A 13,846-nucleotide genomic window follows, 5' to 3' on the forward strand; every position below is an offset into this window, starting at 1 on the left:
TCAGGTAAATACTGCTCACTTTGATTTCGTCTCGACGGGCGATAGATTGTTGTCGAAGTCCAGTACTCGTCGCTTTTGAGATTCATGCCTAGTTTATCCAACTGACTTTCCATTATTGAGCTCCATAAGGGTATATTTTGTTTAAGGATCCACTAAAACGCCATTCGCGTGACATTCTTTCGCCATTGCAGGCTAAGGCTAATGATTCTACTGTGTCCACCAGAGAAATCTACGCAGTTCCACTACCCCTCTCGATCCTAGAAAATACGCGCAGAAGGCTCTATACACAAAGACACTACTTCAAGTGGCCCCACCCCTCATGTCTGTAGGGTATTTTCACTCATGTGATTAGTAGCCATATTGGTTTTCAAAAAGAATAATTTTTGCATTAGAATACAGTTGGATTCCCAGGGTTAGTGTGTGGGGACACCAATATGGTTCCCGTTTTTTCCTTCAGGGACACCACCATGGCCGCTGTGAGGTCATGCGAAAAAAACAATACTCTCCCACATAGTCACAATTATTACCATTTCTTATGATTACACGGCTGAGCTGAACACGAGAATTTGGAAATGTTAAGGCAGTCTATAGTAATAGCATTGTACGAAAGATCACGCGTCCAAGAACTACATCCATTTCCAATAAGGTGAAACTGTGAATGACTTTTTAAATCCTGAATAACTTTCTTTTCTTTAGGTCCGAAGGGAGGAGGCAATGAAAAGCATTGACAAGGAGCAACTGGAGGCTTTCTTAAAACTCAAGATTCCTATGGCCAATGTATTTCATGTTTTTCCAGACCCACCCTGTTCATGGCTATTCGCAATTTTAAAAATTTTCCCCCTTGAGCGACCCTGAGATACGCCAGGATGTTGAAGTGATTTTGCAAGCAACCTCATTTTGTTCAAGAGTCAGGGACGCTATATCACAATACCAACCCAGCTGGCCATTTATAACATCTTACTCTCGTTATTTAACACAAATGAAATGGTTTTACAAGGGGGGGGGGGCAGCTAAATGCCCGAAACAAACAAACTTCACCTGCAGGTTGTCACGCAATGGCGTGACAAACTTATACCAAACATTAAACGCTTCAAGTGATGCCACTAGATAAAGCAAACACTGAAAGTGTGGCATTGCTTTTGTTCTAAAGGTACTTGATGATTAACTCCCACCTGCTGATTTGTGCTGGAAGCATTAGCCACCGCAGGAACGACGGTGTTTCCTTGAGAGACGAGAGCTATTTTCATTCGGTGAAACCTACAACAGCGGGGAATCGAATGAAAAAAGCGCAGCAATCGACGACGATCAAGAGGTAAATATTAAAATAGCGACGTTGTGACTTACCCGATTACTTGTCTGAGGCAAGGCACTTTCCAAGGCATCACTGACGGCGCGAGAGACGGCTTCTGATATAGCACGAGACAATCTATCTCGGTCCGCCATAATGTCAATCTCTTTGAAACAACGTTACATGGTTTCCGCGAGGTGAAGCGCATTATTTATAAACAATGATTTTACATTCGGCAAGAGTCAATTTTATCATTTACAAATAATGGTTGAAATTCATTATTTATAAATAATGACTTTGTTCCCAGACGCGAAAGTCATTATTTATATAATGACTTTGCTTCCAGAGGTGAAAGTCATTATTTATAAATATGACTGGATTTTCCAGACGCGAAACTTCATTATTTATAAATAATGGATTTACACGCGAGGTGGAGTTTATTGTTTATAAATAATAAATTTACAACTGGTTTGTCTAACTTTATGATATGTAAATAAATGTTTTAGAGACAGACTGATTATAAATAATTGAAGTTGTGTACGTCATTATTCATATATAATTCATTTTCGTTCTTCTAAATAATTTTTTTTACAAACGGCGCCCATAGACATTGGCACAGTATTTAACTTCAGTTACAGAGAAGAAGTCGTAAGGGTCAAGTTTTTGTGCAACAACAACAACAACAAACGCTGCAACGTGAAATTTCAGCTACAGTGTCAGCAATGGGTCATTAAGTCTTCTGCTTTGTTTTACAGTAGAGCTCTGTGACGGGTGGCGAGAATGACTTTTCGCTGTGTATTTAGCTGGTACTTGAAAAGCATACAGTTGATCATTTTTGCAAAATAACATAAGCAATTCAACTTTCTTGGGGATGTTCTCCCATTTCTGAAATTCTATACTTCGTGTCCCCACTCTGAGAAAAAAGTACCTTGATAGCTTGATCCGTTGCTTTCTGTTGATAAGAACATCGCACGTCCAGCGAGCTACCCCTCGTGGGATACGTAGACTGTAGATTTTCTGAATAAAGATGCGGTGATCTATTAGATCAAAGGCTTTCCGATAGTCCAGTAATACTATTCGTACGGCAGCGGCGGTTGAATCACTGGCCATTGACCATTTATGAATCATGGTCATTAGAGCTTGAGTTGTAGACGATTTAGGTATGGTACCAAATTGGTTTGGATCCACAATCTCTTAGACAGGTGGGCCAACGTACCTGCGCACAACAAAATCCTCTGCGATTTTAGACATAGTGGCTGTTAGTGAGATAGGTCGGAGATGTTTACTCACATCGGTCACTGGTCTCTCCTTGGGCAATGGAGTAACGTTAGCTTGCTTCCAGATGGATGGGAGTTCTCGTTCAAGATATGAGCTATTCAGGATAATGCGCACAGGCATACCAACAATTTCAGCGTAATCCTTGAGCATCCAATTCGGTACTTCATCAGGACCAGATGATTTAGGTGGATTGACCGTCAATAACATTGAGTACACGATAGCATCAGAAAGTTGAGGAACTTCTTAATCAACTTCGAAGGGAGGTGAGCGATTCACTGGACGGTAGCTTGACATCGGCTGAAGAAGAGCATCATCAATTAAATTTGCAATGTCTTTCAAGGACTTTCCATCAATTCCGTCAATGTGTAATTGGGAACGAAGGTCTTGATTTCCTGTTGATGGGACCATGCCTGCTATTTTCTTGACATCACTCCACCACTTTGTCTTTCAAATTTTCAACTTTAGCGGCGTAAAATCTGCTTCGGCAACATTTCTTTCTCGGTTAACGATGTTACGAAAATGCTTAAAGAGTCCTGTATCCCCTTCAGCGAAGGTTTTTTTGTCTAAGAATGATAAGTTTTTTTGACTCGGAGGTAATCCATGGAGCGTCGTTCCACCACTGACTAAGTTTGTTGTCTTTCAAATTTTCAGCTTTAGCGGCGTAAAATCTGCTTCGGCAATATTTTCTTTCTCGGTTAACGATGTTACGATAATGCTTAAAGAGTCCTGTATCCTGCTCTGTCTGAGTATTTCTTTTTCTATTTTGGCCATGAAGATGTTAGCAAAGGCTACGGCCATTTTCGTGCCCATGGCTGTTCCATGGGTTTGAAGATAATCTTTCCCTTTAAATTGAAACGAGTTTTCTCAGTGTAAGATCGGACTGAGCATTTCGTTTAAAAACCTGGTATGGACTGGAGTGTTTCCTTGGTGAAATTCTTCGTATGCATGACATACGGTGGTAATACCCTCTCGTTGTGGTATGTTCGTGTATAGGCTTGTGACGTCCATTGAAACAAGTATGGCACAGTTAGGCAATTTAATCCTTTCGATGAAGTTAATAAAGTCTGTTGTATCTTTGAGATACGAAGTTTGTTGTTGTGCTATTGGCTCAATAAGGTGGTCAACAAATGCTGAGATCCTTTCTTTAGCACCTGAACACCCTGAGATAATAGGTCTACCATCAGGTGTCGGTTTGTGAACTTTTGTAAGTGTGTAAAACACTGGTATTTGCGGAGGATCAGGCGTAAGGGAGAGCCATTTAGCCGTCATTTTGTCAATGTGGCCTTCTTCAGGAGAGCAGTGATTTATTTAGTTGTTGAACTTTCTTGGCTGTAGTTTCAACCATTGGTTTGTCTAGAGGTCGGTAGTTACTTAAATCATCAAGTAGAACTTGACCCTCTTTAAGTTTGTCTTGCCTGCTCATCAATACGGTTGTGCTGCCCTTATCTGACTTCTTGAGAATAATGCTTTTGTTACGCGATAGCTCTTTGAGAGCTTCGCGCTCTCCCGTAGATATATTATCTTTTGGCTTTACCAATTCAGTACTTGCGAGCTCGAATTTGACCTCCTCTAGGAAGGTTTCCAGAGCTACTGATGGCTGGACTGGTGGTTTCCAGTCCGACTTAACGTGGAAAAGATGAGGTTCGCTTTCTTCTAGTCGCAATTGATTGAAATATGCGAGAAGTTGGCGCCTGATAATATAGGGAACTTAAGCACACTTGTTTTTGAGACGCGGACGACAACCGGAAGTGAGCTGTTTTCCCTTTTGTCTTCACGCAACTACATTTACATCGCCAAGTATCTTTTCTCTATTAGAGATAATAAGTATAAAACTCTTGGGGACACCACTGTCCTGGGACGCAAAATGTTCCCTTCCGGTTGCCGTCCGTGTCTCAAAAAGGCGCGAGCTTAAGCTCCCTAATATTAATATTTTCTTTTGTCACGGGTGTAGCTAGGGATGAACTTTAGGCCAAGCGATAGTAGGGTAATTTGCTCATCTGTCAGTTGTTCATTCGATAGATTTTTGATATACTGTTTGCGTGACTCAATAGCATTACAAAAGCGTTTCTTCGCAGATAGTTATGCTCTTTTGAGGCGTTGTTTTCTTAAATTGTTTAACTCTTTTTTCTGACCTCTTCAGCATGTTTTGGTTTGTGGCCATGGTCAGTAACTATCCTCCTGGAACTTCACGAGTTAATTCGTTCTCGTCGATGCTCTTTTGATATTTGATGTCAATGTCTTTAGGTCGCTTCTTTGTCGAGGCATTGCGATAACCCGACTCTAGATGGAGGTTCTCTGACATTGCATTTGGTCAGGCAAGACCGCGGTTTCGATCCTATCATGTGGATCTCATCAGTTGCCGATAGCTTGATTTAACGTGAAGAGTTTGTATGCAAAAACCATGTGTGTTTGTCGTTATTTGTACTGGAAGGATCGAACTTGCTAAGTTCTGATTGGCTATAGAATTCTAGCTAATGGAGTTAATGTGTTTTATCAAGAGAAAATGAGGGGACAGAGAAGGAGGCTCCCGGTCCAGTCCTTGGGATATGTCATGTCCACGAAAGTTATTTTTAGACTAGCGGAAGTCTTCCGAGACGTCCGCATGCAGGCCAACCTCAGTCCGATGTTTGAAAGAAAATATGTATTCATCAGCCTTTCACGTGCGCCATCATTTTCTCTTTTCACTAAGAACCCGAGAGCGAGGCAAGACTGCATGCGGACGTCTTAGAAGACAGAATTCCGCTAGAACAAAGACTACCGCTCGTCTAAAAATAACTTTCGTGGACATACATATCCCGGCCAACGCCTTGAGCCTCCCTCTCTGTCCCCTCATTTTCTCTTGGTTTTATCCATACGAGCGTAGCTTGATGTTGTGTTTCTTTGGAAGGCTGAAACCGGTATTTTATTTATTTATTTTTTTTATTTATTTATTTATTTTTTGCCACAGAAAGAAGAAATTAAAATACAAATATGAACAATCAAAAAAGAGAAGATGGAAAGAAAAATTATTGAATTACATTGGTGGCGAGGAGGCCTAAAAGAAACTACTAAGCTTATGTAAATTAGGCCTCCCCAAGTAAAAGCATCTATCTATTGTTGACATGCAAGTTGGCAACGGAGAATACAATTGTTACAAACATTTAGTTATTTAACGTGTTGAAATATAAAGTAATGAACGGAAATTAAAAACAGTTTGAATTTGAACTTACAAGTTGGTAATGAAGCATACAATTACAAACACTTAGTCATTTAATTAAGGTGTTGAAATATGTAAACAGTTGTGAAAGTAAAATTACAGGGTGAATTTCCTTTCTGTGTGCTGTTTTCAAGGAGAAGAGTGCTATGTTTTCTATAACGCTTGTGTCTTTAAACTGTTGCTCAAAAAGTGAGGTAAGGTTTCTTTATGCCTAAGCGTAAAAGTTGCATTTTGTTTTAAGTCTCGCTCCTTTTCCGTTTCAGTTGTGTGATTTTGATCTGTCACGCACAAGGAACGGGGCCTGTCCATAGGCCTACACGACTCCCTTGTACTTGGTCTGGTTTCTGTTGCCTTTGTCATAATGTTGCTCTCTTGAGTACATATTTGAATGGACGCCTCTTTTAGGCGGTTCCTGTAGGATTCATTTCTCACATATTTCAATCAATTTGCGAGACGAATGCGACTACAATATATTTTTCACGGAGAAGAAAGCGAACCTCATCTTTTCCACGTTAAGTCGGACTGGAAACCACCAGTCCAGCCATCAGTAGCTCTGGAAACCTTCCTAGAGGAGGTCAAATTCGAGCTCGCAAGTACTGAATTGGTAAAGCCAAAAGATAATATATCTACGGGAGAGCGCGAAGCTCTCAAAGAGCTATCGCGTAACAAAAGCATTATTCTCAAGAAGTCAAATAAGGGCAGCACAACCGTATTGACGAGCAGGCAAGACAAACTTAAAGAGGGTCAAGTTCTACTTGATGATTTAAGTAACTACCGACCTCTAGACAAACCAATGGTTGAAACTACAGCCAAGAAAGTTCAACAACTAAATAAATCACTGCTCTCCTGAAGAAGGCCACATTGACAAAATGACGGCTAAATGGCTCTCCCTTACGCCTGATCCTCCGCAAATACCAGTGTTTTACACACTTACAAAAGTTCACAAAGCGACACCTGTTGGTAGACCTATTATCTCAGGGTGTTCAGGCCCTACAGAAAGGATCTCAGCATTTGTTGACCACCTTATTGAGCCAATAGCACAACAACAAACTTCGTATCTCAAAGATACAACAGACTTTATTAACTTCATCGAAAGGATTAAATTGCCTAACAGTGCCATACTTGTTTCAATGGACGTCACAAGCCTATACACGAACATACCACAACGAGAGGGTATTACCACCGTATGTCATGCATACGAAGAATTTCACCAAGGAAACCCTCCAGTCCATACCAGGTTTTTAAGCGAAATGTTCAGTCCGATCCTACATGAAAACTCGTTTCAATTTAATACTTGTTTCAATGGACGTCACAAGCCTATACACGAACATACCACAACGAGAGGGTATTACCACCGTATGTCATGCATACGAAGAATTTCACCAAGGAAACCCTCCAGTCCATACCAGGTTTTTAAGCGAATAAGGGGAAAGATTATCTTCAAACCCATGGAACAGCCATGGGCACGAAAATGGTCATAGCCTTTGCTAACATCTTCATAGCCAAAATAGAAAAAGAAATAGACAGAGCACCATTAAGCCAATCTTTTGGAAAAGATTTATCGATGACGTCATGTCAGTATGGGACACGAGGAAAAACAAAATAGAGGAATTCCTTCTAAAGGCAAACAACTTTCATCCTACAATCAAATTCACGGCTGAAATCTCAGAAAATTTAAGCTACATTCTTGGACACTAAAGTATACACCCACCAGGCGTCACAAAAGGTCTTATCAAAGGAGAAGCGTTAAGGAGTTCTAAGAGCAAATTCCTCTGAAATTACTTTTGTGGAGAACATGAGGAATTTTTCAGCACGCCTCAAGAACAGAGATTACCCAGCTACAACTGTAGAAAAACACCTCTCAGAGGTCAATTTGTCTGACAGAAAGAAAGCACTAGAACAGAGAAACAAAAATGCACGTAAGAGAATACTGTCCTTTGTAACGCAATACCACCCTGCGTTGCCCAACCACAAGAACATACTCATGGGGAAATGGCACCTTATACAGGACCAACCATATCTGAGAAATATCTTCAAGGAGCCGCCCCTAATTTTATATCGCAAAGGAAAATCCCTAACAGACACTCTAGTAAAAGCAATCTATTTGCGAACTGCAGGAGTCGTGCAGGCCCGTCAACCCCCTTTTAAACTCTTTCTGAATAATTCGCGCCAACATTTATCTAAATGACGTATGGGTTGTGACGTAAGACCCCACATTGACTATTCCATTTCAATCTTGACTTGTCCATTTCAGTTTTGTATTTTTGGCGGTTTTGGCGCAAACCATTTGCTGTATAAACCATTTGTCGTCACGCTAAGCCATTTGGGGTAACGCTAAACCGTTTCACATTACGGTAAGCTGATCAATGTTACGCTAGACCATTGCACTTTACGATTAATCATTTGCAGATAAAATAAGCCATTTCACACTACTCTGAACCGTTTGTAACGTCACTGAAGCAATGTACGGTAAGCTGGACCGTTTGCCGTGTCACTGCATATCATGTCGCAGTACGCTGATCCATTCAAGACCTGAGTATGTCATTTGAACAAGGAAAATTACACCGATCGTCTTTGGCACTGACCAATTCTGTCTAGGCTGCGATGATTGCATGAGGTGACTGATCTATTTCAGTATACACTTGACCACTCGTTTTTTCACTGAATCAGTTTCTGAACTGTATAAACCATTTAATGTTTGGGTATTTCATTTCTCCAAAAGTGACTTGTCCATTTGTGTTTTAAATAAACCGTTTCAAATTCTGATAAACCATTCTACAAAAGACAGCTAGACTAATCCGGTTTATTCTTTACGGTTTACAAGGCTTGTATTTTTGGCGTGACGGCACTTTGCACAAAGAAATCTTCAAGCAGCTTATCATGTAGCCAAATACGTCACTTAAATAAAACAGCTTTTACTGTTTTTATTAATTTTGTTGTTGTATAATCCGACTAACTTGGTGCATAGCTCATGACGATTTTTCTGCTAGTTCTCAAATCTTGCGATTCTACCATCGAGGTTAAAACAGTAACATCAAGTGGATACCTAGATCGTGACTGTTTGTATTCACAAGTGACCCATTTCGTAGTGTAAACAAGTATCTAGTTTACTTTCGGTTTTGACGGATTATTAAATGTTATGCTAGCGAAGCACAAATTCATTCATGCTTAGTTGATTTTCTGTCCACCCTCTACAATTAACTAGAATGTTGAAGTCAGCTTCACGGCTCAGTTTTGCCGTCGTTGTGGTTTTTGCTTGCATGCAAACCTATACTTCATCTGTTGCATCAGAATATAACGGCAACACTCTTAGAAGTTATAAGGGATCCAGCAATAACACCAAATGCCGCTGGAATTGTACAGTTATCGACTCCGATTTTCCCGAACGATCGAAAACCACTTTTGACAAGAACAGATTGATCACACTTGTTGTCAACTATGAGAGGAAGGTGACCGAGAAATGCATTCAACAAACGAGTGAATCAAGTGGAAATACCACTGAATACTTCCAAGTTTGGCTTCCGACAAACAACAACCTCTCCACTCTTGATCATGGAATGCAACCCTTGTTTAATTATATATTCTCTGGTCAAAGTAATGGACAAGCAAACATGAAAGCAGTTTGCAATTTGGATATGGCTACGGACACCATCGCGTCTTCTACCACCACTAATGACTTCCTGTCGCCATTTGTTGGCAGTCATCTTGCAGACCACGGTATTGAATACGCGGCGAATGCAAGTGATTGCAGTCCAGAGGAGATGCCTAATTCAATACCTTGTATAACCAGAAGTAACTCAACGATGAACAACACCGGTAATCATTTCACTGAAAAGCTTGGTTTTTACCTTCTAACACTTGGATACTTCGTCTTTTTTTTGTACTACTACCCCGCTTTCCTTTGCGTTTTTTCTCCCACACGGGTAACAGAAAGTGGCCTTCGTCAGATTGTCTTAGAAGGAACAAGTCCGGTCAGTTTTACAAGTTTTGTAGCAAACTTTTTCCATTCTGAGAATGAAACTATCTGGCACAAGACAAGAATGCTTATTTTGCGACTTTTTGTGTTACCACTTCCGTTTCTTGTACCGGCGGCACTTTATGCCGTTTACATCACCAAAAGCGGCGAAGGTGAGACATTTTTCATAACCCTTTACAGCCTCACAAAAATAGACATAAGGAATATTCCTCATGGGCCCCAGACATGGATAATAGTTCTCCTGGTCACTTATGTTTTCCACTCAATTTACGAATCTTTTTTCAAGATTCAAGCGCGTAACGCGAAGCCTTGTCGTGCTTGTCGCATTTTAAAACCAAAATTCGACTGCAATTCTAACCTTCCTCGGAAAATTCTGAATCATCTTCGCTTACAGCCATTGATTGTGGTCAAGTGTTGTAGCTTTTTTAAAAAGTACCTTGTTTGTTATTTTGAAATGTCTTGTCTCATCCTTCCTTCCAGGGAAGTGACTGTGCTGGGGTTCTTTCGTGCTGCTGGGTTTCTTGTTTTGTTTACCTTAGCTCCAGTTGTGACGGTGCTTGTCCTTTTAGCAATAATAGTGTTAGGTGTTTTTGCTATTGGGATTACATCTCCAATAATAGTGTTGTGTGATACCTGGATAGAACGTGTGCAAGGAGTGGGGTTTCGTCGTTTAGCGGTCATTTTATTGGTTCCAATCTTCATCTCAACCCCTGCCTTCATAGGGTCTTTTTTCGTGTTGTACTTAGCAGCGTTTAGCGTTGCGTTTGGTATCGCGGCGGCCTTAATTCTTTTGTTGTCCGAAGAAAGCCTTCCATTTATTGTCCTCTTCGTGCTTGTCTGTTACTACACGTGGTTTAGCTACAGTTCGTTTACCACTAAATACCACGATCTCTCTTTGACGCTCTTCAAAGGTTATCAGCAAAATCGACAGCGCCAAGACCCTGGCGAGGCAGCGGTCGTTACAAGCAATGATCCAGAACAAGCCAACAGTACAACCAGCAGCCCGATTGAAGACAGTGGCAACGTAATAAAGATTCCAGAAGAGCTTTTTGACAGGGCGTGCGAGGAACTTTTGCCTGTTAGAGAAGGTGTTTGTGTTCTGTTTTTGAAAGTTGTTTCCATACTCAGCTGTGTTTTGGGGGTCTTTTTCTTGATAATGCAGTTAGATAGTGGTGCTACGCCTGTTATGAAAGCTCTAATGACATTTTTCACCGGATCACTTCCAAAAATTGTCACCATTTACGTGGATGGAGGCAGGCGCAAGACAGTAGACGAAATGGTTATTGAAGAGAGAGCTCCAAAAATTGTGCAAGACTACATTGACAACTGTTCAGGCGCTGAGAAGAGTGAGGCTGACATTGAAGTAATAATACCTGATGGAAATGAAGAGCCCATCGAGGTGGTCATCGTGGAAAACAAGATGACAGAAACGTAACCTCTGTAGTCAGATACTCAAGAACTGCCTATTTTAGAGACTTTTTTTAGCCAATTAGACCGTTTTTTGTTTGATCGAACTCGTGTTGAATATTATGCTTCATTAGTCCGCAACATGTGAACGTTAGGAAAGGTGACAGTGTTGCTAGTTTAATCCGTTCTCAATTGCAAGTTGAATCCGCTTTTACCTACTTGGTTAAATAGACCATATTTGTACTCTCAGTATTGGACTCGAACTATTTTGCAATGGAGGCTAATGCGGGGGAATATGTTAAAAAATATTTGCATTTGAAACGATTCCCCCGCATTAGCCTCCATTGCAAGCTAGTTCCAGTCCAATACTGAGAATACGAATATGGTCTATTGGTGATCGTCATTTTACCTAGATAAAATAATATTAACTTTACCTGGGGCCTGTTTCTCGAAAGTCCCGAAACTTTACGGGCCATTTTCGGGTGTCACAATTCCCTTTGTATCTCAAGAACGGAGAGGATTTAAGTCGTCAAACTTCACAGTCACTTTTCTTTTTGTTACCTTGAAAACATGTCAAAAGATCGGCTTTCCAAATCAAGTGGCTGGCACTTTCACAAATGGCTTTTCGGGCCCGAAAAGTTTTCGGGACTTTCGAGAAACGGGCCCCTGGTCAACCTCCGAAAAAGGATTAAAAACACCTATACCTTGCCTTGAGTTCTGTCTTACGAATCTCAACACATCTTCTTAATGTTTCGTACCATCTTATCGGTTTCTGTATTCATGCACTTATCCATTCAGTTCTCAACATTTAGGCCTGGCCAAACGCTCGCAACATTTCAACGCAACATTTGCACCTTTGTTGCTCATATCTCACAAACGAACTTGGTGATCCCCATTTTTTATTGTTGAAAAGTGATCAGAAGGCTAAAGTGAAACTTTCTGCAAGATTTAAAAAACAATGAGTGCGGCACAATCAGAGCCACCTTAACAAAATCACAGAGTTAAGGTGGCTCTGAATCGGCTGCACAGAATTTTTTTTAACTCTGCAGAAAGTTTCATCTTGGCCTTCTGATCACTCTCAGGCAATAAAAAATGGGGTCACCGAGTTTATTTTTGAGATATGAGCAACTAAGGCGAATATATAGACTGTTTTTGCTGGACTTTCCTGTTTCCACGGTGACTTATTACGTCAAAACATTGACTGCATCTTGTTCAGCAATAATTGGAGTTTCATATGGTACCATAACATTGCTAATACGTGATACAGAGTACGAATCCTTCCGATAAGAACGTTGCTTGAAAGCGTTGAAACTGCTTTGAGCCACCTTAACACTTGTTTTTGCAAAAACTCTCTCGTCTGCAAATAAAAGATTCTTCATCTGCTTTAAGATGTTATTTTCTGGGGGCGGGGGGTGGGGCACTGTACTTCAGCACTCGAAGATAAATAAATTCATGTCTTCTTTCTGGCGTGTAATATCCTCTATGAATTCATTCTGACGAGTACTGGATCTTTCAAAAAGTAACTAACGTAGCAAAATTATAAAAAGCAATCTAAACCAAGGGCATTTCAAAAGAAGACATATAATGACAAAACGTAATTATTTTCACACGTGGAAAGATCACTGTTGCTATGGTTACGTATGAGTATCGCGCCTTTCAATGCCTTTCGTGAAATGATTTAGTATTTCATCGCTTTTTATTTCATAAATAGAAATATTACATGGCCGCTTGGAGATGCGAAACTTCTCTTCTCGTGTTGAAAAATATTTCACTCGTTTGCAGCGCTCACTCGTGAAATATTTTTCAACACTCGCAGAGAAATTTCGTATCTCCGCGCGGCCATGTCATACCCTCTATATCTTTTTCAATGAACTGTTACTATAGATAATTGGAAAAAAGGAAGGATCAATCTCTAATAAATGAACAGATCAAATTAACGTGGCATTGAAAATAGTAGGGTTAAAACGGCTACACTAGGCTTAGACTGTTCAAAGTCCCCTATTTTCCCGTTTGATCGTCGGAATCGAGCACAAACTGCCCCCATCTTTGTTTTTAGTGGGTGGGAGGTGGAGGGGTTTCGGCTATTCCCGCCGAAACCCCTCCACTCCCCCCACCCACTCGGCATTTATGACGCTCTCCCCAGTTCGTGCTCGCTGTTTAAAAACAAAGATGGCGGCAGTTTGTGCTCGATCCCGACAATCAAACGGAAAAATAGGGGACTGTGAACAGTCTACAGAGGATAATTATTATAGAGGGTCTTCATAATGCTGAAATCACTGCTTAGTACATTCGTTCACAATATGCTGATGCAAAAGTACAAACACATATAGCAGTTGAATTTCAACAGGTAAAGGTACCACTATATAGCTAATAGAGCAATTTTCGATTGAGTGTCAAAAACCAAACCCAAAGCCAATTACGTTCTGAGGAAATACACCCTACAGCCAATCAACTTCAGCCATACACAAATCGAAGTCGTTCACGACTTGGTGTTACTAGCCAATCAGAACGCAAACCAAGTAAACGCAGCCGGCGCCCAGCCCGGGAAAACCAGAGTGACTGAATGGCAATAGCCCATTTCCGAGTTACTGTTTGCCTCTGGTTCAAAACGAGTCTTGGCGCACAACCATTCAAATGATAATGAGTTTAATTTGCATGAAAATACCACACTCATTTCCATTTGAATGGCTGTGCACCAGGA

General features: G+C 40.7%; 1 protein-coding gene across 1 annotated transcript; it reads left to right on the plus strand.

Annotated features, from left to right (window-relative positions):
* Positions 1-8,869: 8,869 nt before the first annotated feature.
* On the plus strand, positions 8,870-12,086 carry LOC138052635 (uncharacterized). The gene has a single exon (XM_068899174.1). It carries the CDS (start codon positions 8,969-8,971, stop codon positions 11,171-11,173), a length of 2,205 nt encoding a protein of 734 aa, XP_068755275.1. The 5' UTR covers positions 8,870-8,968; the 3' UTR covers positions 11,174-12,086.
* Positions 12,087-13,846: the final 1,760 nt, after the last annotated feature.

This window comes from Montipora capricornis, chromosome 6, assembly GCF_036669925.1.
Source record: "Montipora capricornis isolate CH-2021 chromosome 6, ASM3666992v2, whole genome shotgun sequence".
In the NCBI taxonomy this organism is placed as follows: Eukaryota; Metazoa; Cnidaria; class Anthozoa; order Scleractinia; family Acroporidae; genus Montipora; species Montipora capricornis.